The 23,035-nt window shown below is 44.9% G+C and overlaps 1 protein-coding gene across 1 annotated transcript in view; it reads left to right on the top strand.

Annotated features, from left to right (window-relative positions):
- Positions 1 to 23,030, top strand: part of RAD54L (RAD54 like) — a 30,587-nt gene extending 7,557 nt beyond the window's left edge. The window contains exons 2-18 of the mRNA XM_054720727.1: positions 746 to 829; positions 2,393 to 2,512; positions 7,097 to 7,157; positions 7,869 to 8,004; positions 8,427 to 8,496; positions 8,623 to 8,911; positions 9,366 to 9,490; positions 9,798 to 9,948; positions 15,858 to 15,984; positions 17,010 to 17,084; positions 17,193 to 17,323; positions 17,858 to 17,968; positions 18,156 to 18,279; positions 18,516 to 18,594; positions 18,917 to 19,096; positions 22,560 to 22,723; positions 22,817 to 23,030. Of these exons, the coding sequence (XP_054576702.1) occupies positions 746 to 829; positions 2,393 to 2,512; positions 7,097 to 7,157; positions 7,869 to 8,004; positions 8,427 to 8,496; positions 8,623 to 8,911; positions 9,366 to 9,490; positions 9,798 to 9,948; positions 15,858 to 15,984; positions 17,010 to 17,084; positions 17,193 to 17,323; positions 17,858 to 17,968; positions 18,156 to 18,279; positions 18,516 to 18,594; positions 18,917 to 19,096; positions 22,560 to 22,723; positions 22,817 to 23,030 (2,241 nt within the window). The remainder of the gene's footprint in view (positions 1 to 745; positions 830 to 2,392; positions 2,513 to 7,096; positions 7,158 to 7,868; positions 8,005 to 8,426; positions 8,497 to 8,622; positions 8,912 to 9,365; positions 9,491 to 9,797; positions 9,949 to 15,857; positions 15,985 to 17,009; positions 17,085 to 17,192; positions 17,324 to 17,857; positions 17,969 to 18,155; positions 18,280 to 18,515; positions 18,595 to 18,916; positions 19,097 to 22,559; positions 22,724 to 22,816) is intronic.
- The last annotated feature ends 5 nt before the right edge of the window (positions 23,031 to 23,035 follow it).

Below are 23,035 nucleotides of genomic sequence, written 5' to 3'. Positions count from 1 at the left end.
CAATGGGCGGTGCGGCAGCCGCACCGCGGGAGGTTCGATTGACCCGGCCTGGCGGGACGGGAGAGCCCCGGCGGCTGTTAACGCGCGCTTTAGGGAGAACCAGATTAAGCCGGCGTGCCGGGAGCACTTTCGCCTCAGCCGTTTTTTCAGCCCCGTCTGGGGTTCCCCTCCCAAGCCTGGGTCTTCTACTTGTGCCGCCTGGATCCCTGCTCGGCCTCCCTCAGTCCGGACCTCGCATCTGCCTTCCAGACCTGGGAAATCCCCTTCTGTGGGCGCGGGCGCCTCGCCTCCCCAGGTCCCAGATTTTCACCCCAGCCTCTCTCCTGGCCTGTGATTTCCCTTCCCTCACCTTCCCCCCCTTAGCTACTGCCTTTCTTCAGGCCCACCTGAGGCCATTTTACCGACTCCACTTTGCCCAGCCGTCCCAGACCTCTGCTTGGTTGGCCTGCCCTCCGGCCTCAGCTAACTGGCCACTCAGGTTTGCGCCCAAACCCCAGCCACTGGCTGAACTCCCCCCGTCCATTCTCCTTTTTAATTAGACACGTTCTCGCTAATACAGCAGGCCGCTCTTGACTGGCGCTGGTTCTGCATTTTCAGCTTCTGGGTGCCTTTGCCTTTGGGCTGATGGGTACTTAATATTTATGCTCCTGGGTCTAGGATGGTAAGTGAGGCCTAAGGGGAGACGGGATCCGAGGGGCTCAGGCTGCAGGATTCCTGCGGGTGCTCAGTTTCCCTTCTCTTTCAGAGGAGGAGCTTAGCTCCCAGCCAGCTGGCCAGGAGAAAACCGGAAGGCAGACCTGATGATGAAGATTGGCAGCCTGGGGTCGTGGTGAGTACTCTGCCCTCAAGTGGATAGAAAAGGTGGGCATGCAGGAGTGTTTGGGCAGAAAGGGATCCTGGACTTAGTTTCTGGGGTTACATGGAATGAACCTGATGGACCTCCAGAGGCCTCTTTCAGTAAACTTTTAATGAGTGCTTACTATGTGTCAGGCATTGAACATAGATACTAGTAAATAAAATGTTTGTTCTCAAGTGCTCACTAGAAGCTAATATAGACTCATTTTTCCTGGTAGGAAGGAGTATTCCAAAGCAAAAGAGCACATTGGGTTGGGCCCTTTGGCTGCCTTGAAAAAAAAAGTGCTCCCCAACAACTAGCAGCCTGTTCTTTTGCTTTTTGTCCCTTTACCCAATGTCACAAAATAGTGGAATGTCCTGGGTCCACTTTAGAATCCTGAGCTCACTGGGCCTAGATTGGAGGGGTGGTTCCCCTCCAGTCTCTGCTAATACTCCAGGATAGTATGTTCAGCTGTGAGCCTGGGTCCTGCGCTCTGCTCCCTCTTCCACGGCTTTCCGGGGCTGGCTGTAGGCAGGATCTGTGTAAACCAAAACCAATAGGACAATGCAGCATTTACTTCAGAGAGAGCAGTTCAAGAAGCAAGGGCTTGCTTGACCACTGGAACTGTGGAGGAAAAGATTAGCTTAAGAAGGTCTAGAAGGCAGTTTTGGGCAGGGGCAGTTGGTGAGTAAAAGCAGGTAGAGCAAGCATGTCAAACTTGATGTAGAGAGAGGGAAGGGCCTGGCGTTTCTGGTGTGCCTTTATGTGATCACTGAAGCTTCAAGTACCTTGGCAAGGTGGTACGCGTGGGTTCTTGCCTGATGGCTCAGAGGGGCCTGCTCTGTAGTTGCACCGCTGGTTTACGGTGGGGCTCCTCTACCTGTGATGGCGGCACATTGGCTGCCCCTTGCCACTTACCTGGGTCTCGGACTTGAAGCTGGGCAGCCCTTGGTGCAGCTGGGTCATAAATAGTGCTGTCTGCTCTGGTTGCTCCTGAAAATGTTTTTGGTGTTGGGGTCCTCACTGCCATGGTGTGAACTGACTGGAGAGTGGTTTTAGCGGCCTGAGAGTTGGGGACCCCATGCTGCTGGTGGACTTGCCCTTCACAGGCCTACTTCATTCACCTCTTTCAGTGCCCCATCTCAGATTAGGCAAGTTCTTTAAACTCATTAAGCTCCAGTTTTCACCTGTTAAATAAGGACAATAAATATTTAACATAGGACCACTGTGAAAATGATATATGGGAATAAGTGTGATGAGTTTTGAACAGGGTCTGGCACTTAATAAGTGTTTTAATCAAATTTAAAAATAATTGTATTTGTTGATTTTTAGAGAGAGAGAGGAAGGGAGAGAGAGAAATGTTGATTTGTTGTTTCACTTATTTGTACATTTGTTGGTTGATGCTCTAACCAGGGATCCAACCCAGAACCTTGGTGTATTGGGACCTTGCTCTAACCATCTGAACTATCCCACCAGGGTTTAAAATTACAAAGCATTTTAAATGTTAGTTGCCATTGTGGTATTCTAGACATCACCTTTCCCATTACTCTCTCCTAGACTCCTAAGAAACGGAAATCCAGCAGTGAGACCCAGAGCCAGGAGTGTTTCCTGTCTCCTTTTCGGAAAGCTTTGACCCAACTAACAAGTCGACCACCCTGTCTGGACAGCAGTCGGCATGTAAGTCAGAACCACAGCCTGCCAATGTATATGCTTCCCTGTTGTTTTGCCTAGGGAGGCTCCTACCCCTGAAGACACTAGAGTAGCCAGCCAGCAGACAGACTTTGGTGGGGACTATGGGCCTGCTCACAGTTCCGGGGGACTGGAAGAGGCCTGGCCTCTGTTCCTTAGAGAGGTGTGCTGATTTGGAGTCCCCTTCTTTATTAAAAAAAATATATATTTTATTAATTTTAGAGAGGAAGGGAGAGGGGGGAGAGAGAAACATCATCGTGGAGTCCTCTTTTATAAGTACTTAGTCACCAGATCTCAGGTGGCTCAGATTCCTGAGGACATGAGGGTACAGGAGAAAGAAGGCCGTGGCAGGGTATTGGTTCAGGCTCTGACTCTGCATATGGTTTTAAGAAGTACCAGAGTCCTACAGCTTTCATGTGTTTCGTCTAGTAAAATCAAACGTAATCATCATATGGCAGGTTCGGTGCATTATCTTGTGTAACTCTCTTTTTTTTTTTTAATATGAGGAAGCTGAGTCTTGGAGGGGTTTACTTGTCCAAAGTTACAGTGTAACCTAGTCAGATCTGCCTAGCTCCATTCAAAGCTTTTTCCACCAAGTTTTCTGAGAGACTGATGTTGAGCTCTTGGAATTTAAGTAATGTTATTTATAACCCCTTCAACCACACCTGAGTTTGTGTTAATGAGATAACTTTTGTAAAGCACCTAATTTTGGGGCTGGTTGCCAGGAGAGCCAACCCACCAATGAACGGCCAGGGCTTAATCATGCCTATGTAAAGAAACCTCCATAAAAACTCAAAAGGTCAGGGTTTGGAGAGCTTCCTGGTCTCAGAGCAACTGGGTTGGTAAACAGCACCGCATCCATGTGCCGGGAAGTGGACACCCAAACCCTATAGGTACAGAAGCTCCTGTGCTTGGGAACCTTCCAGACTTTGCTGTATTTCTTCATCTGGTTGTTTATTCATATTCTTTAATATCCTCTGAGATAAACAGGTAATCTAGTAAGTAAACTTCTTCGGAGTTCTTTGAGCTGCCCTAGTAAATTAGTCAAACCCAAGGAGGGGGTTGTGGGAACATCTAATGTATATCCTGTCAGACAGAACCACCTGCAGTGGTGGTGGGGAAACAGTCTTGTGAAGTCTTAATCTGATGCTTTCTGTGTGTAGATAATATCAGAATTGAGTTATATTGTAGGACACCCAGCCCTGGCAGGAGTGACTCATTTGGTTGTAGTGTCATCTGGTACACCAAAATGTTGCAGTTTTGATCCCAGTCCGGGCACATACTTAAGTTGTGGGTTTGATACTTGGCCTGTTGGGGTGTGTATGGGAAGAACCAGTCAATGTTTCTGTCTCACATTGATGTTTCTCTCTCCCTCCCTCTCTAAAAATCAATAAAAATGTATCCTCGTGAGGATTTAAAAATAAAAAGTAGCCCAGCCAGAGTGTCTCAGTGGTTGAGCATCAACCTATGAACCAGGAGGTCATGGTTCGATTTCCTGTCAAGGCACATACCTGGGTTAAGGGCTTGATCCCCAGTAAGAGGCATGCAGGAGGCAGCCCATCAATGATTCTCATTATTGATGTTTCTGTCTCTCTCTCCCCCTCTTCCTTTCTCTCTGAAATCAATAAAAAAATATATTTTTAAAAAATTGTAAGACACCCAGGTGGTGCTTGATTGTGAAAAACATACATGTGGAGTCAGGAGTGAAGCAGTGTAGTATTGAGAGTAGAGGACACATACAGGAGTGTGCTTTTCCTTTACAGGGAGGTTTTGAAGGAAAAAATGGGAATGTTTATGGGAATATGTAATGGAGGTTATTTGTGCACTCAGCAAACATTTAGAAACATTTTTATGTGATAAATGTGAAAGAATACGTATGTGACATCCTATATAATAAAAGCCTAATATGCTAAGTGTCTGGTCTACTGGTCCGACGTTCAACCAATCAAAGCGTAATATGCTAAGGATATGCTAAGGCCACTCAACCTCTCGCTATGATGTGCCCTGACCACTAAGGGGCAGATGCTCCAACCGGTAGGTTAGCTTGCTGATGGGGTCCGGCTGATCGGGACTGAGCCAGAAGGGCCGGACATGCCCTGGAGACCTCCCGCAGTCCCTCCCCAGCTGGCCAACCTCCCGTGTCTCTCCCCAGCCCCGAATGTGCACCGGTGGGGTCCCTTGGCCTGGCCTGCGCCCTCTCGAAATCCGGGACCCCTCGGGGGATGTTGGAGAGCCGGTTAAAGCCCAATCCACAGGGGGAGTGCTGCCCACCCAGAAGCTGGGCTCACAGCTGGCACAGCAGCGCTAAGGATGTCTGACTGCTGGCTTAGGCCCACTCCCCCCTTTTCCCACCCCCAGAGGTAAACCACTATCTTGAATTATGTTCATCATCTCTTGCTTTTTGTGATAGTTTTACCATATGTGTGTAATTCACTAAGTTTATTTATTGAGTTATAAAAAAATGATATGTCTGTTACTGGTCTAAAGGAGTCTGCTTCCCTGTGTGCATCAAAGCTCAATAAAACACGAACAGGAGCTTGCAGCAAAGAAAATAAGGATTTATTAGTTTAGGAAATGGCCCACACCTGGAGTCACAAATGAATTAATGCTTATAAGCCTGGCTTCCATGGCCTACATTGGGGAAACATCATTAATCATGGTGACTAATGGAGTTAGGGTTGTGGTCTCTGCTGATTGGTCAGTGCTAGGGTAGGGGGTGGTTGTCAGCCATGGCACCAGTTTGTCTGGTTTCCCTGCATTTGGGGGCCTGGAGCTGAAACACAACTGAGGCTTAGATATTGTCTCTAGTTTGACTGAAACTGTCTCTGCTGGTCAACAGACCCGAGGCTGTGTTCCCAAGATTATTGATTCTGATCAGAATCTCATTGTCCTGCGGGCTTAATGATTAAGGGAGTGGACATGCAAGGAAGAAGGATACTGGATGAGGCCAGTTTGAATCAGAAGAAAAGAAAGGAGAAAAGTTATATTAAAGAAATTAAGTTTCTACATGGTTACATGTAGTCCCTCCGGGACTTTTCATTCAAGTAACTATGACAATAAGTGCAGGTGTGGTGGGAGTATGCAATAGGGTCCTAACAGTCTGGAGGTTGGTGAAGACCTGAATCTGAGGGACGTACTGATTGGGTTGAGTCCTGAAGGATATGAGAAGTCAGCCAGGTGAAGAGAGTGCGGCATGATCTAGATGGAGGGAACAGCCTGTGTGAAAGCAGTGGAGGAGGAGCCTCTCGGGGAGGAAAATTTTTCCTCTACCCTAGGTTCTTCTGCCTGGACTAATAATCAGATTGTCATGAGACAAATTAGCAGGAGGAAATTTAAAGCTTAATAAACATAATCATATGAATACCTTCTGTGTACATGGGAGAGACCCAGGAAAACTCTGTAACTTGCCAAAATGGCAGAAGCCATCACCTTAAATACCACCTTCAGCTAAAAACAAAAAATGGTGGTGGAGTCAGTCAGGGGAGGTGACCAGGAAAAGTGCAATAAACAAGGGTATGCAGATTTAAGTCCAAGCCTTTTCCAAGGATAGTAGAGGCAGGCCAGGTTTGGTGAGGGAGACACTCTTCTTCCAAGTCTGCTGTTTGTTAAAAATAACCAGCCTAAAATAATTAATATCACAAAATGCACATTTTGGGGTGGCAAAAACTACTTACCTTCTGGGCCCAAAGGCAAAAGTGCCTCAGACCCACAAAAGTCATAGTGCAACCCTGGAGATGAGGACTTTAGCCTTAGACACCAGTAGAATGTCTAGGTTTGGAGGTGGTTGCAAATGTGGGTGTGGAGCCTAGGAGAGAGGTACTGATTGGAAATAGACTTGGGGTCATTAGCATTGATGATATTTAGTACCATACCTCCAACGTGTATTGAAGTGTCAGGGTGAGTGTGCAGTCAGAAGAGCCTAGAGCCCTATCTGGTTTGGCTCAGTGGATAGAGCATTGGCCTGCAGACCTAAGGGTCCCGGGTTCGATTCTAGTCAAGGTCACGTACCTCAGTTGCAGTCTCCTCCCCGTCTTTCCCTCTCTCTTCACTTTCTCTAAAAATCAATGGAAAAATATCCCCGGGTGAGGATTAAAAAAGAGCCAAGCCCCGAAGAACACTTACCTCTAAGGGGGATTAGGCAGAGGAAAAAGAAAACCCATTAGGGGACTGAGCAGGAGGTCCCAGAGAAGAGAAAAGTGGGAGAGTGGTGGCATGGAAGTCAAAAACAGAATATTTGAGAAGGAGTAGTGGCCAGCTTTGTCTAGTAAGATAAGGATAGTAACACATTTGTTTCCAGTGAGAGGGAGGAGACCTCGGTTCTTGTTTTCTTGAGGGGAAGATTTTAATCAAGAGACAAAGTATAGAAAAGAAAGCAAGAAAAGAAGCTGTTGTACAAATCTAATATGGAGCACAATGTTCTAGGTGATTCTTAATGAACTGTAATAAAAATACAATGCTCTCACTGTATTACGATGCTTACATAGACATTTTAGGTTGCATTTGTAGAAATAGTATCCCATAACATCTCCAAAGAGTCTTGAATCCCTGTTTTCTCTCTCTGTTTCTTTTTAGGAAGCATTTATTCGAAGCATTTTGTCAAAGCCTTTCAAAATCCCCATTCCAAATTATCAAGGTAAAAATGGAGACTTTTCTCTTTTTAACTCTGTCATGTGTAAATGTGCCTGGATAGATTAAAACCTCAGCTTTTGAACATATAAGCTTACCTTGGAGTGAAGATGCCAGTCCAGTGGTGACTGTGTATGGGGTGTCTCCACTGAGGCCTGCGTGAAAGAAAGCTCTTTGATAGCTTCAGCAAGGGCCGCCCTTCATCTTGGTGGGGATGTGCCAGTGCTCAGGAAGCTTCTGGTGGGCCAGGGTGACTGATGGGTCCAGGTTTCATTTAGTCCAAGTGAGTTCAATGGCATCTTTATGAGGTTGACTCTGTTGGAGGCTTAGGTTCTACAAAGTTTTCCTTGTCTTATATAGAGTACACATAGCATTGTGCACTGGGGCTGGGAGAGAGGAGGCCAACTCTCAAGACCTCTAAGTCTTGAAAGGCCCTTTCAGGGTTTTAGACCTTTCCAGGATTGACTTGAGTTGAGATGAGCAAGACCTGGCCCTTCTGAGGTTTGTAGTTGAATGGCAAACTAAAATAATAAAGACTCTGACCTGAGGCAGACTGGGATAATGGTCAGGTAGAGGTGCCCAAACTATTTGGAGAGGTTCTGGGAGAGAGAGGGTCATATGGAGGCTTAGGAAAGGTTATGTGAAGGGTAGGAATTTGAGCTGGGCCTGCTGGAGCTCCTCAACATAGAGGCTTAGTTAACAGATTGTTGGTTTCTAGGTCCGCTGGGCTCTCGGGCATTGGGCCTCAAAAGGGCTGGGGTTCGCCGGGCCCTCCATGACCCCCTGGAAGAAGGTGCCTTGGTTCTGTATGAACCTCCCCCGCTGAGCGCCCATGACCAGCTGAAGCTTGACAAGTATGTGTGTTGGTATTTCTTGAGCAGTTCTGGTCCTCTAAGTGCACATACCTGGAAGGCAGAGGCCATTCTGGTGTGATTTACCCTGGGGACTGGCATCCGTTTTCAGAGTGCTGTCATGACCGCTATACCATCCAGAGAGTGGTGGGGAAGCAGAGTGCCTAGGCAAGAGCATGTGGACATGACCAAGGTGGGGATTCCTCACTCAGGAGCAGGAGGCATTGAGGTGATAACATAGAGAGCCCATCCCCCTTACCTAAATTTCCCCGGGGCAGGAATTTACTATGGTTTGATTACCAGGCCAAGAAGGTCCTTTTTGAGGTAGCTGCCTCTATGGCTTCTGGATCAGCAGGACACAACTTCCTTAGGGCATGCCCTTGCCTATGTCTGAGCTTCATATTTTCTTTGCTGTGTTTTCTCAGGGAAAAACTCCCTGTCCATGTGGTTGTTGATCCTATTCTCAGTAAGGTCTTGCGGCCTCATCAGAGAGAGGTAAGTGGGACTGGACGGGGGGGGGAGGGTTTGAGGTATGGGCTAGGGTCTGAGCTTAGGAGGCTGCCATCTTTAGGACAGCAGCAGTGTGGATGCCAAAGTGGGCTGAGTGCTGTTCTTCCCCAGGGAGTGAAGTTCCTGTGGGAGTGTGTCACCAGTCGGCGCATCCCCGGCAGCCATGGCTGCATTATGGCTGATGAGATGGGCCTGGGCAAGACACTGCAGTGTATCACGTTGATGTGGACGCTTTTGCGCCAGAGTCCAGAGTGCAAGCCAGAAATTGACAAGGCAGTGGTGGTGTCGCCCTCCAGCCTGGTGAAGAACTGGTACAATGAAGTTGGGAAATGGCTTGGAGGGAGGATTCAACCTCTGGCCATCGATGGAGGCTCTAAGGACGAGATAGACCAAAAGCTGGGTATGGAGTCTTAACAGAGATGACTGCACTCTTCTACACAAACTACTTTTTTCTTTTTTATGTTTTTCTTGATATTTAGAGAGAGGGGAAGGGAGAGGGATAGAGATATAGAAACATTGATGAGGGAGAAACCTCATTGATCAGTTGCTTTCTGCATGCCCCCTACTGGGAATCAAGCCTGCAACTGGGGTATGTGCCCTGTCCAGGACTTGAACCAGTGACCTCTTGGTTCCTGGGTCAGCGCTCAACCACTGAGCCACACCAGCTGGGCAGCATATTCCTTATGTGAATGCTCACTGATGGCCAGGGTTGAGGGCAGTGAGAGGTGGCAGAGAAGAGAATTCTATGGAAAATAGTTGAAATAGTTATTTCCAGGCTGAATTAAACAACTATCAAACTTTTTTTTTCTTTAATATATTCTAAGATTTGTTCCTTGACACCTTTTCTGTTGTAGAAGGATTCATGAACCAGCGTGGAGCCAGAGTGCCTTCTCCCATCCTCATCATTTCCTATGAGACATTCCGCCTTCATGTTGGAGTCCTCCAGAAAGGGAGTGTTGGACTGGTCATATGTGACGAGGTACTTGACTCTCAGCAGTCTAGGTGGTAGGAGAAAGTCTGTCAGAGTCTCCTCACTGAGAGCTCCCTCCAGGGGCTATGTCAGTCATTGGGGAATGCTGAGTATAGAGCATGCTGCTTTGGAGGAGGCAAATGAGAGGAGAGCCCATGATATCCATCTGTCAAAAGAGGGAGTAAGCGCTTTTTGGAACTCGGAAGAGGGTGAGGTGCTGTGGATTGATGGCCAGAGATTAGATCCTCTACATAAGACTTAGCTCCTATTAGGGATGCCATATTGTGCCCAGGCCTAAGTGAGAATTTCCTTTTAGGGACACAGACTCAAGAACTCTGAGAATCAGACTTACCAGGCCCTGGACAGCTTGAACACCAGTCGGCGGGTGCTCATCTCCGGGACTCCCATCCAGAATGATCTCCTTGAGTATTTCAGCTTGGTACATTTTGTTAATTCAGGCATCCTGGGTAAGAATCCAACCTTGTCTTCTACGCTGGAGAGGTGTCTTACCTGTAACTCTAGCTGAGGAGAGAAAAGAGAATGCTAGTACTTGTAGGAGGACTTCTCTTGTCAGGGAGACCTTGGCTCTGCCAAGCAACTCAGCAAGGTCCTTTCTGGCCATAATAATAATTATTATTATTTTATTTTTTAGAAGGAGTGGAGGGTATGGAGGGGGGATAGAGAAACATGGATGTGAGAGAGACACATCCAATGGTTGCTTCTTGCATGCTCCTCAGATCGGGTCGGGTAACGAGTCTGCAACTGAGGTATGTGCCCTTGATGGGGTATCAAACTCAGGACGACTTTAGTCTGCAGGCTGACGCTCTATTCGCTGACCCAAACTGGCTAGGGCAAGATTTCATTCTTTTTGTTTATTTTTTGTTTGAGAGAAACATGGATCAGCTGCTGCCCATATGCACCTTGACCTGAGATCAAACTTGCAATCTAGGTATATGCCTTGACTGGGAATCGAACCTGCGACCTTTTGGTGTACAGGATGACGCTCCAACCGAGTCACCAGCCAGGGCAAGATTTCATTCTTTTTTTTATGGCTAATAGTCCATAGTATATATGTATCACCACTTTTTTATCTACTCATCTACTGATGGGCACTTAGATTACTTCCATATCTTGTCTATTGTAAATAATGCTGCAGTGAACATAGGGGTGCATATATCTTTTCAAATTAGATTTTTGGGTTTCTTTGGATATATACCCAGAAGTGGAATTGCTGGATCATAAGGCAGTCTTATTTTTAATATTTTGAGGAACCTCCAACCATACTACTTGTAGTAGCTGCAACAATATGCATTCCCAAAAATGTTGCATAAGGGTTCCTTTTTCTTCACATCCTTGCCAACACTTGCTGATTTTTTTTATGATAGCCATTGTGACAGGTTTGAGGTGATAGCTCATTGTGGTGTTTTTTTTTTTTAAATATATTTTATTGATTTTTTACAGAGAGGAAGGGAGAGAGAGTTAGAAACATTGATGAGAGAGAAATGTCAGCTGCCTCCTGCACACCTCCTACTGGGGATGTGCCCACAACCAAGGTACATGCCCTTGACCGGAATCGAACCTGGGACCCTTGAGTCCGCAGGCGACGCTCTATCCACTGAGCCAAACCGGTTAGGGCATCGTGGTTTTATTTTGTTTTGATTTTTAATCCTCACTGGAGGATCTTTTTAAAAATTGATTTTAGCCCTAACTGGTTTGGCTCAGAAGATAGAGCATCGGCCTGCGGACTCAAGGGTCCCAGGTTCGGTTCCGGTCAAGGGCATGTACCTTGGTTGCGGGCACATTCCCAGTAGGGGGTGTGCAGGAGGCAGCTGGTCAATATTTCTCTCTCTTCGATGTTTCTAACCCTCTCTCCTCCTCCCTTCTTCTCTGTAAAAAAATCAATAAAATATAAAAATTGATTTTAGAGAGAGAAGGGAGAGAGAAACATCGATGAGAGAAACATCAATTGGTTCCCTCCTGTATGTGCCCCGACAGGGGATTGAACCCACAACCTTTTGGTGTATGGAACTATGCTCCAACCAGCTTAGCCACCTGACCAGGTCTCTCACTGTGGTTTTAATTTGCATTTCTTTGATACTTAGTGACATTGAGCATCTTTTCATATGTCTATTGGCCATGCATGTCCTCTTTGGAGAAGTATCCATTCAGGTCCTTTACCCATTTTTAGTTGGATTGTTTTATTGGTTTGTTCTTTATAAATTTTGGATATTAACCCCTTATCTGATATATCATTGGCAAATATCTTCTCCCATTCAGTAGGCCACCTTTTCGTTTTGTTGATGGTTTCCTTTGCTGTGCAAAAGAACTTTTTAATTTGATGTAGTCCTATTTATTATTTCTTCAGTTTTCCTTGCCTGAGGAGATATATCAGAAAAATATTGCTAAAAAAATGTCAGACTTTACTGCCTATGTTTTCTTCTAGGAGTTTTATGGTGTTGAGTCTTACATTTAAGTCTTTAATCCATTTTTTTAATTATTATTATTATTTTTAAATATATTTTATTGATTTTTTACAGAGAGGAAGGGAGAGGGATAGAGAGCCAGAAACATCGATGAGAGAGAAACATCAATCAGCTGCCTCTTGCACACCCCCCACTGGGGATGTGCCCGCAACCAAGGTACATGCCCCTGACCGGAATCGAACCTGGGACCCCTCAGTCTGCAGGCCGATGCTCTATCCACTGAGCCAAACCGGTTTCGGCCTTTAATCCATTTTTAGTTTATTCTTGTATATGGTGTAAGAAGATGGTCTAGTTTCATTTTTTTTTTTTTTTATGTATCTGTCCAATTTTTCCAAAACCACTTATTGAATAGACTGTTTTTATCCCATTGTATATTCTTGCCTCCTTTGTCGTATTAGTTGACCATATAGGTGTGGGTTTATTTCTGGGCTCTTTGTTCTTTTCCATTGATCTATGTGTCTGTTTTTTATTCCAGTACCCTGCTGTTTTGATTATTATAATCTTGTGATCCCTCCAACTTTGTTCTTTTTTTATTGCTATGGCTATTTAGGGTCTTTTGTGGTTCCATATAAATTTTTGGATTATTTGTTCTAGTTCTGTAAAAACACCATTGGAATTTGATAGGGATTTTGTTGAAACTATAGATTGCTTTGAGTATCTATGCTTTGGTATATGCTTCCATTAAATTTATTCCTAGGTATTTTATTTTTTTGGTGCAATTGTAAATGGGATTTTTTTTTTTTTAGGTTTTCTTTCTGACAGTTCATTATTGATGTATAAAAATGCAACCAATTTCTGAATATTTATTTTGTATCCTGCTATTTTACTGAATGCATTTATCAGTTCTAGTAGTTTTTTGGTGGAATCTTTAGGGTTCTCTCTATAGTGTCATGTTATCTGCCAATAATGACAGTTTTACTGCTTCCTTTCCAATTTGGATGCCTTTTATTTCTTCTTGTCTGGTTGCTGTGGCTAGGATTTGCCCACTCTGGCCATTTTTCTCTGGCAGAGTTGGCAGGCTCTATGCAGGGCATGGGGTCACTATGAACTGTGGATGGAAAGAATATCTCCAGATATTTTTGTTACCTCATGAGAGCTTTGACCTCAGAGCAGATGGTCTTGGGCAGCTTCTTTCTTTTTTTAAAACCATTTTTTAGTGTTCAATTAAGTGTCACTAAGTATATTCACATTGTTGTGCAACCATCACTACCATCTATCTCCAGAACTTTATCTTGCAAAACTGAATCTCTACCCATTAAACAATAGCTCCCTATTTTTCACCCCCGCCCCTGCCCCCCATAACCACCATTTGGGCAGTTATTGCGCTTAGATATCTGTGAAATGGTTTGTTAGTGTCACCCCAACTTGACAGTGCTTAGGAAAATCACTTAAGGTGAGAACCAGCTGAGCAGCAAGATTTCCACAAAGAATATATTTGAGTGACCACCACCAGATCAGTTACTATCACCATCTCAGCAGCCCTCCCATCTCAGAGGCACTCTCCCACCCCCTTCTAATCACTACTTTTTTCTCCCCAGAAATATTCTTGAACTTTATATATGTAAATGGAATCATACAGTATATATTCCTTTGCATCTGGTTTCTTCTGTTCATTATATTTATGAAAAATCATCCATGTTGTTGCCTGTAGTTGTAGTATTTCATTTTTGTATACTATGTCCTTTAATGAATATACCATGATTTATTTCTTTTACTATTTTTTAAAATATATTTTATTGATTTTTTACAGAGAGGAAGGAGAGGGAGAGAGAGTTAGAAATATCAATCAGCTGCCTCCTGCACACTGGGGATGTGCCCCCAACCAAGGTACCTGCACTTGACCAGAATCGAACCTGGGACCCTTCAGTCTGCAGGCCGACGCTCTATCCACTGAGCCAAACCAGTTAGGGCGTATTTCTTTTACTATTGATAAACCATTGTTATTTCCAGTTTTTTATTCTTTTAATAATGATGCTATGGACATTCTTGCATGTTTTTACCTCAGCATAGTATGCATTTCTCTATCCTAAGTGTGGAATTGCTGGGTCATATGTTATGCATGTGTTCAGCTCTATAATCACTTTAAGCGATTGTACCAGCAGAGTATGAGAATTCCAGTGTCTGTACATCATGGGTTAGCTTTTTTTTTTTCTTAAAGGGCTAGATAGTATTTTAGGCTTACAGGCAAACTCTGTCACAGTTACTCAGTTCTGCCATTGTAGAGTGAAAGCAGCCCTAAAATGTATATGAATGGGCATGGGTATATTCTAATAAAACTTTATTTACAGAAAGAGGTGGCTGGCCCATGGCTGTAGTTTGTTAACCATGGCTCTGTATCACCAATATTTATCTTTAACATTTTCAAAAAATGTTAGTCGCCCTGGCAGGTGTTTCTCAGTGGTTAGAGCTTTGGCCTGTGCACTGAAGGATCGAGGGTTCAATTCCCAGTCAAGGGCACATCCCTGGGTTGTGGGTTCCATTCCCCACCCCCCCACCCCAGTCAGGTGCATGTGAGAGGCGACCAGTCGATGTGTCTCTCTCACATTGATGTTTTTCTGTCTCTGTTTCTCTCCCTCCTCCCTCCCCTCTCCCTTCCAGAAGAGCAATTGAAAAATATCCGCAGGTGAGGATTAAATTTAAATCATCTTAGTCATTTTGTTGGTGTTTAGTAATATCTCATTGCATCTGCCTAATGTTGAATAAAGTTGGATATCTTTTAATATAGTCATTGGCTATTTGGAGATGCTGATTTTTTTTTTTTTTTTAATTTCTGGTCAAAAGAAAACCATATACCCAGTAAGCAGTTACTTTCTATTTCCCCTATACCCCCGACAACCACCAATCTGCTTTCTATCTCTATGGATTTACCTATTTTGGATATTTCATATCAGTGGAATCCTATAATATCTGAACTTTTGTCTTTGGCTTATTTTACTTAGTGTAATGTTTTCAAGGTTCGTCCACACTGTGGCATGAACTTCATTGTACTGATACATGCTACTTTATCTCTTACAAACAGTATATAGGTGGGGCTCTAAAAAATATGCAATCTGATCATTAGATTGTCTTTTTAAAAAATATGTGTGTTTTTATTGATTTTTCTTAGAGAGAGGAAGGGAGAGATAGAAACATCAATGAGAGAGAAACATACTGGGGATGGAGCCTGCAACCCAGGCATGTGCCCTGACCCAGAATCTAACCAGTGACCTCTTGGTGCATGGGTCAACACTCAACCACTAAGCCACACTGGCCAGGCTGAAATGTCTTTTTATTGGGTTATTTGTCCATTTATAGTTAATGTGATTTGTCCTAACCAGTTTGGCTTAGTGGATAGAGCGTCGGCCTGTGGACTGAAAGGTCCCAGGTTCGATTCCGGTCAAGGGCATGTACCTTGGTTTCGGGCACATCCCCAGTAGGAGGTGTGCAGGAGGCAGCTGATTGATGTTTCTCTCTCATCAATGTTTCTAACTCTCTATCCTTCTCCCTTTCTCTCTGTAAAAAATCAATAAAATATATTTTTTAAAAAAATATATATATATATAAACAGGGGGGTGGGGGCATGTGTGGGGAGGTGTGTGGGATGGGAATGGGGGGATGAGGACAAATATGTGATACCTTAATCAATAAAGAAATTTAAAAAAAATATATATATATATAGTTAATGTGATTAGTTACATGTTTGTATTTTAATTTACTATCTCACTATTTGGCCTTTTAAGTCTTCTGTGTTTTGGTAGCTCTCCGATTCATTCAAACAAATTGCCTGTAATTTGTTTAGCTTTGTTGGTCTTGGCAGGAAGGTTGGTCTGTAACAAAGAAGTCTGCCATTACTAGCAGTGGGAAAAGAATTCTTTTTCTACATTCTTTCATTTTCCTTTCTCTTCTGTGTTTAGGAACTGCCCATGAGTTCAAGAAGCATTTTGAGTTGCCAATTTTGAAGGGTAGAGACGCAGCTGCCAGTGAGGCAGATAGGCAGCTAGGAGAGGAGCGACTGCGAGAGCTCACCAGCATTGTGAATAGGTAATGGCAGAGTGGGCCTAGAAGGCAGCACTTTCTTTGGGTTCCCCCTACTGAGATCATCAGAGTTGCCCCCTAAGTCATCCAAGGCCAATCTTTTGGGACCTTGACCTATGAGGGCCAGGATTCTAGGAAGGGAGTGGGATCTGTGTTCTGACTGTAACTACTGAATAAATAGGGCGTCTTACAGGCCAAGTCCTTGCTTTCTTCCTAGCCTCAGTCCTGTGGTCTGGTTTTGGGTTGCTTAGCAACCTGCTGAGGAAGCTCTTTTCTGATGCTGTTGGATTTCCTGAGCAAAATATCCCTCGGAACACTGTTAGTATTTCAGAAGCTTCTTATCATTTGATCTCAAACCTAAAGAACCACGCTTACCTTCCCAGGCCTCATAAGTAGGGATAGATCTGGTGGATGGGTGTGGCTTCCAGGCTGAGATGGCTTTTTCTATGGGTCCCACATAGCACAGGAGGGCAGGTACATTCTGGACTCCTGTCATAGGTATATACACTTGATGATTTACATCCTGAAGAGTCCTGTTCTTCCCAATTGCCACCTGTCCCTCCCAATTTTAGATGGCAAGAAGGAGAGTCAGTGTATCAGGAGCTGCTGCTCAGGTGCCTGATCCCTGTTCTTCCTGGTCTGCCAGGAGGTGTGGGCTTAATTTCATTGAGCCTTGGGTCATTTGACAAAAGGCATTTGGGCAAATGCAGAAACTTCCCTAAGGACTTAGTGGTTTGCAGCTTGCTTTCCCTATCAGAGCACTAGACTCAGTGGGAGACCTTGGCCTCTTCTTGAAGACCAGCTAACCTTTTGAAGGGGAAGAGAAAGAGTGGTCAGTTAAAGCTAGACTGTAAGGGTCTCCGTTCCCATGACTGTGACCCCGATATAGATATCTTTGCCATAAGGCTGATGGGTCTCTGACATTTGATAGTACAAAAGAGTCAGTGTTGGTCCTTTAGGGGGTAATTTTTATTCCAGTAGTTTGCTTAGTGGTTTTACCAGCCCCTACCTTTTTATCTTGTTCTCTGTAGGTGTCTGATACGGAGGACATCTGATATCCTGTCTAAGTATCTGCCTGTGAAGATTGAGCAGGTGGTTTGTTGTAGGTACTGAACTCAGGGGTGTGGAGAGAGTAAAAGCCCAGTTTTCAAGTTGTCCTCAGAGGGCCAAGTGTGGTTCAGCCTTTCTCACTGACCCAGCTGCCTTTTTTTCAGGCTGACACCGCTTCAGACTGAATTATACCAGAGGTTTCTGAGACAGGCCAAGCCAGCAGAGGAGTTGCGTGAGGGCAAAATGAGTGTATCTTCCCTGTCTTCCATCACCTCACTAAAGAAGCTTTGTAATCGTGAGTTGAGTCCATGCTCCTCAGAGGTCTTCTGTGAGAGAGCAAGGAGGGTAGGCTCCCACATGTGATCCAGCCACCTTCACTAATACTTGTCCTCAGAGTCCTCATAGAGGCCATACGTGATTCCGGCCCTCCCCAAGGCATGAGCCCTACATTGTTTACTTTGTAAACCAGACCCTTTGCTTTGAAAACTTTAGGTTATTCTCTGCCCAGCCCATGCTTGATGCTTGGGGTATATAGGACTCTGTGTGTGTGTGTGTTCATGAACACATGTGCACACAAAATTTCAGACAGGAATAAAAATAACAAATGTACTGTCTCTGGTATAGCTTCCTTCTTGTTGGGAGAACACACTAGTGAGCCAGGTTATCCATTCATGCTCCCAGATGGCACTGACTACCCACTGGAATTTGGGACCAAGCAAATCTGGTGCTGAAGAAGGTCATTTGGGTAGGCTTCTAGAGGAAGTTCTAATGAACACTGAAGTGGAAATTTCTGAAAGCAATGTAGCTGGCTTTTTTTCTTTTTCACCAGATCCAGCTCTCATCTATGACAAGTGTGTGGAAGAAGAGGACGGCTTTGAAGGTGCCTTGGACGTATTCCCCCCTGGTTATAGTTCCAAGGTTCTAGAGCCCCAGCTGTCAGGTGAGCCCTTTCCTACTATTTTTTGTTTGTTTGTTTTGTTTTGGTTTTTGGTTTTGGATTCTCTGGGAGGAAGGGTGGGAGATTGTCTCTGTGTTCTAAACCTATCTTGTCTCAAGGCAGGATATTGAGAGTAAGAATTTTGGGCCATTGGGATGACACATTGGGAGCTAATAGTTCATCTTCCCAGGTAAAATGCTGGTCCTTGATTACATTCTGGCGGTGACCCGAAGCCGCAGCAGTGATAAAGTAGTGCTGGTGTCCAATTACACCCAGACACTGGACCTCTTTGAGAAGCTCTGCCGGGCCCGAAGGTAGGGAAGAGCCTAACTAGGCTGCCAAAGTGCCTCCCCAAGCAGAATAGCCCCTGGTCTTTTGGGTGTTCCCACAGGACAGAATCCTGGCTCCTAGCTCTTGCCCCTCCCTTTGTGAGTGTGGGGCCTCAGGCTGTGCATAAACAGCCTCAGATATGGTTAGTTTAGTCCCTTCAATAGTTCTGGCTCCAGGAAACTCTGCTTTCTTGGGTTTTGATCTTTGGATTTCCCTTTAGGTATTTGTATGTCCGCTTGGATGGCACCATGTCCATTAAGAAACGAGCCAAGGTTGTAGAGCGCTTCAACAGTCCATTGGTAAATGCACAACCCTTGTCCCCACACCACCAATGTAGTAACATCAGGATTAGGGTTGATAGAGAAGCTATAAGAGGCTGCGCTCTAGTGTCTTCCTGGATTTTTTTTCTGGTGGGTGTGGTAGGGTTAGGCTGGTTAGTGATAGCTGGGCTGGGAACTGACTTTGTGGGCTAGGAAATTGGATGGTATGCAGACAAACTGGTGATCCTCACAGTTGGTCTGAGCCTAAGACTATAGATGTGTAAGAGAGAACAGTTGACTGGGCTGAGTAGGATTCTAGTTCAGGCTGTAAAAGGTTCTTTTCTGCTTCCTCTCTTTCCAGAGCCCTGACTTTGTCTTCATGCTGAGCAGCAAAGCGGGGGGCTGTGGCCTCAATCTCATTGGGGCTAACCGACTGGTCATGTTTGACCCTGACTGGAACCCGGCTAATGATGAACAAGCTATGGCTCGGGTCTGGCGTGACGGTCAAAAGAAGACCTGCTATATCTATCGCCTGCTATCTGTAAGGATGGTGATAGTGGTCAGAGTAGGGGTGGGTCATGGAATAAGACCTTTAGGACCATCTTGGGTTATTTTTTAGTGCCACTCTTTGGGCCCTCTGCCTCTAGCAGTGGCCTTAGCTATGGGCTTAGCCAGGAGCCTTTTATTCTTCTGTTCTCTCCACCCCATTCCTTCAAACCCTTCTTTACAATGCTCTCTGGATACCTGTGTTCAGTAGTTAACAAACTCCCCTGTGGCCCCATCCTTTTCACAGGACCCCTACTTTCCTTCATACCTGATTTCTACTCTCCGATGTGGCCTTGTAGTCTTCTTATACTCCATGTCCCATGGTATTAAAAAGAGGTATTGGCATTTTCCAAGTTCTCAGTGATCACTCAGACCATCCATCCCCTAGTTCTTTTGAAGCTCAAGTTGTCTAGTTTGATTTCTCTTTTCCTTACTACAGTCATCTACCTCCTGCTATTTTCATAATTCGTTAATGATTTTTAGACACCAGCTCCATCTTCATTTCTTTCCCAAATCCAGCTATCATCCTGGTGGACTTCAAGAACCATGCAGTTATCCAGCACTCTGGCCTTCATGTTTCCTTGACACCCCCCACCCCTGGCCCCGCCCCAATTTTAATTACTCTAAAGGCTCCACTGTGGAACTTAAACAATACTGAAGCTTTACATAGTACCCAAAACTTTAGTAATAGCTATCACTTCCTGTCCTCCAGCTTTCTTATACCGCTTACATCTGCTTTAACCTAACGTCCCTAGTACCCTGGCCCCAGTCCTCAAATCTAGCTTTACTTCCTTTTCTGTTGGACCTGATCCTTATTGTGTATCCTTTCAGGAACTCCTTCCCTAATACCTACTTCTCTTGGCTCATTACAGCTGTTCTCAGCTTTTACACCAGATAAATTTGCACTTACAGATGGGCACTGTCACTAATCACATTCACCATTTTGACTGGGCCATATTTCGTTTTCTTTCAACAACCACTTCAAGTCTTCATCACTGCCCTCAAGTTTCCTTCCTAAACCTGTCATCTGCAGAGACCTTGTCCTACTTCACAGAAAAAAAATGGAGGCTATCAGGCTTGAATTCTACCCCCTACCTTTTGCGGTCTTCCATAAATCTTTACACCTGGTCTTCCCTTCCCATCTCAGAGGAAGATCATGTCCTTTCTCTCTGCTTGAGGCTCATTATTCCAGCTCTGCTCTAGAACCCTTCCCCATCCTTTCCTTTCTTAGTTGATTAATCTCTCCTTTATTCCCCAAAGTCTATAAACATACTCAAGTAGCTCTCACCTTAGAAACAAAATTTCTCAGCCCTGTTTATTGCAGCTACTAACATGGGTACTTCCCATTCACTTACTGTCACATTTTTCCAAATTCTACAAATTAATTTCACCTCATCTTCTCACTCATCAGAACATTTATGCCACTGAACTCGCTTTTGAATGTACTATTATTGGCTTCCTAATTGCCAAAACAAGAGACTCTTGATTTTTTCTTCTTTGTGTATCTGACACTGTTGACTACTCTAAAATTATTTTCTCTTTGGAAACTCCATTCTGGTTTTCCTACCTCTGTGATTTTATATACTCACTAGTGGCCTGGTGCACGAAATTTGTGCATGGGTAGGGTCCCTAGGCCTGGCCGGTGATCAGAGCTGATCAGGGCAATCAGGGCCTTCTGGCTGCTGGCTGGGGCCTTCCTTTGTTCCGCGCCACCCCTGGTGGTCAGCGCACATCATGACAAGCGATCGAACTCCCAAGGGGACACTTTGCATATTTGCCTTTTATATAGATAGATTATATTGACAAGTCTAACAAAATTTTTAGCCCAGATCTCTTACTTGAGTTCTAGCCCCATGTATCCATCACCTACTGTACATTTTCACCTGAATATCTTTTTTCTTTGTTTATTTGTTTGTTTTTGTTAATCCTTGCCTAAGGATATTTTTCTTTCTTTTTTATTAGAATACATTTTATTGATTTTTTACAGAGAAGGGAGAGGGATAGAGCTAGAAACATCGATGAGAGAGAAACATCAACCAGCTGCCTCCTGCACTCCCCCGCCCCCCATTGGGGATGCGCCCACAACCAAGGCACACGCCCCTGACCGGAATCGAACCTCTCCATCCACTGAGCCAAACTGGTCAGGGCTAAGGATATTTTTATAGTATTTTTTAGGGAGAGGGAAAGAGAGAAACATTGATGTGAGAGAAACACATCGATTGGTTGCCTCCTGCATGAGCCCTGACCAGGGCCTGGGCTGGGGAGGAGCCTGCAACCAAGGTACGTGCCCTTGACTGGAATCAAACCTGGGACCCTTTGGTCCTCAGGCTGATGCTCTATCCACTGAGCCAAATGGGCTAGGGCTCCACCTGAATATCTTACGAGCACTTCATATACATCATGATGAAACATGCTCCCCTTCTGAATTTTGTCATTTAATGGTTCCATTGGCCACTCCACCCAAATCTGGGCATTATCCTACTGGACTATTCTGTCTCCTAACAATCAGATTCCAATTACCATTGATTTTAAACTCTTGAAATATCCTTAATCTAAGCTTCCTCTCCATCCCATGCTAAAGTCACAGTAATCTCTTACTTGGATATTGCAAACAGCTTCCTAATTCTTTACCTTTGGTCTTATCCTAATCCATTCTTTACATACTTCTTTCAGAATGAGCTTTCAAAAAATTCTGATTTTTGCTTTTTAGGATAAGGTCAAGCTCTTCAGCCTGGCATCCAAGCTTCTCCAATACAGACACTGCTGACTTTCTCCGTCCCAGCTTTTACTATACTTCCACTGTCATCTGGATAGGCTGAACGCCTCAGTCCTCCAATAGGCCATGCTTATTCCTTTGTTCCTATGCAGGGAATGCCTTCCCTTCTCTATGCCCTTCTAATTGATCTAGTTTCTCTCTTTTTTTTTTTAAGATTCAGCTTGAGGATCATCTTTACTTTCAAGCTTTTCAACACTATTCCATTCTTCCCATCTTGTGGGCTACTAGGTATTCTGTACAGAAATCTATTATTGTACCAAGTAGCTTATATGTCTGTCCCACTAGTCTGAGTTCAAGAATAAGGGTCATATTTGATTCTTTATATCCTAGTGTTAGCACAGGGTCTGGCATATACTACCCAAATGATAGTTATTGGGTGAGACTTGGGCTTGGTGTGGAAGTCTGGTGAAGCTGCTACAGACAAACCTCAGCTTACCCTAAAGGAATTTAGCCAGACCCTGAGACCCTCCATTGGTACAGAAAATATGGGCAGACCTGCACAAGTCATATTCCCAAGAGATAGGCTAGGCAATGGGCTTAGCTAAGCAGAGGTATTGCTGCAGGGTTCTTACTTTTCATTTATCTTTCTCTTGGGTGGCTATAGTTTCATCCCGTTTTTTCTTCTCCCTATGTATGGAGATGACTTAGCCCTGCTTCCCTGCTTCCCCCAACCTTCCTTCAGGCAGGAACCATCGAGGAGAAGATCTTTCAGCGTCAGAGCCACAAGAAGGCACTGAGTAGTTGTGTGGTGGATGAAGAGCAGGATGTGGAGCGACACTTCTCTCTGGGCGAGTTGAAGGAGCTGTTTACCCTGGATGAGGCTAGCCTCAGTGACACACATGATAGGTGGGTGGAGTGCCCTTGTAGCCATTACCTGAATTTTCCTTATAGCTTGGAGATGGGGTGTACAGTGACCACAGCTTTGTCCTCTGCCCCCAGGTTGCGCTGCTGCCGCTGTGTCAACAACCACCAAATCAGGCCACCCCCTGATGGTTCTGACTGCACCTCAGACCTGGCTCAATGGAACCATAGCACTGATAAGCGGGGGCTCAGGGATGAGGTACTCCAGGCTGCCTGGGATGCTGCCTCCACTGCCATCACCTTCGTCTTCCACCAGCGTTCCCATGAGGAGCAGCGGGGCCTCCGCGGATAACTAGT

This window comes from Eptesicus fuscus, chromosome 9 (assembly GCF_027574615.1).
Source record: "Eptesicus fuscus isolate TK198812 chromosome 9, DD_ASM_mEF_20220401, whole genome shotgun sequence".
NCBI lineage: Eukaryota > Metazoa > Chordata > Mammalia > Chiroptera > Vespertilionidae > Eptesicus > Eptesicus fuscus.
The sequence above is the reverse complement of the archived record's forward strand: the minus strand, read 5'-3'. Positions and strand labels throughout refer to the sequence as shown.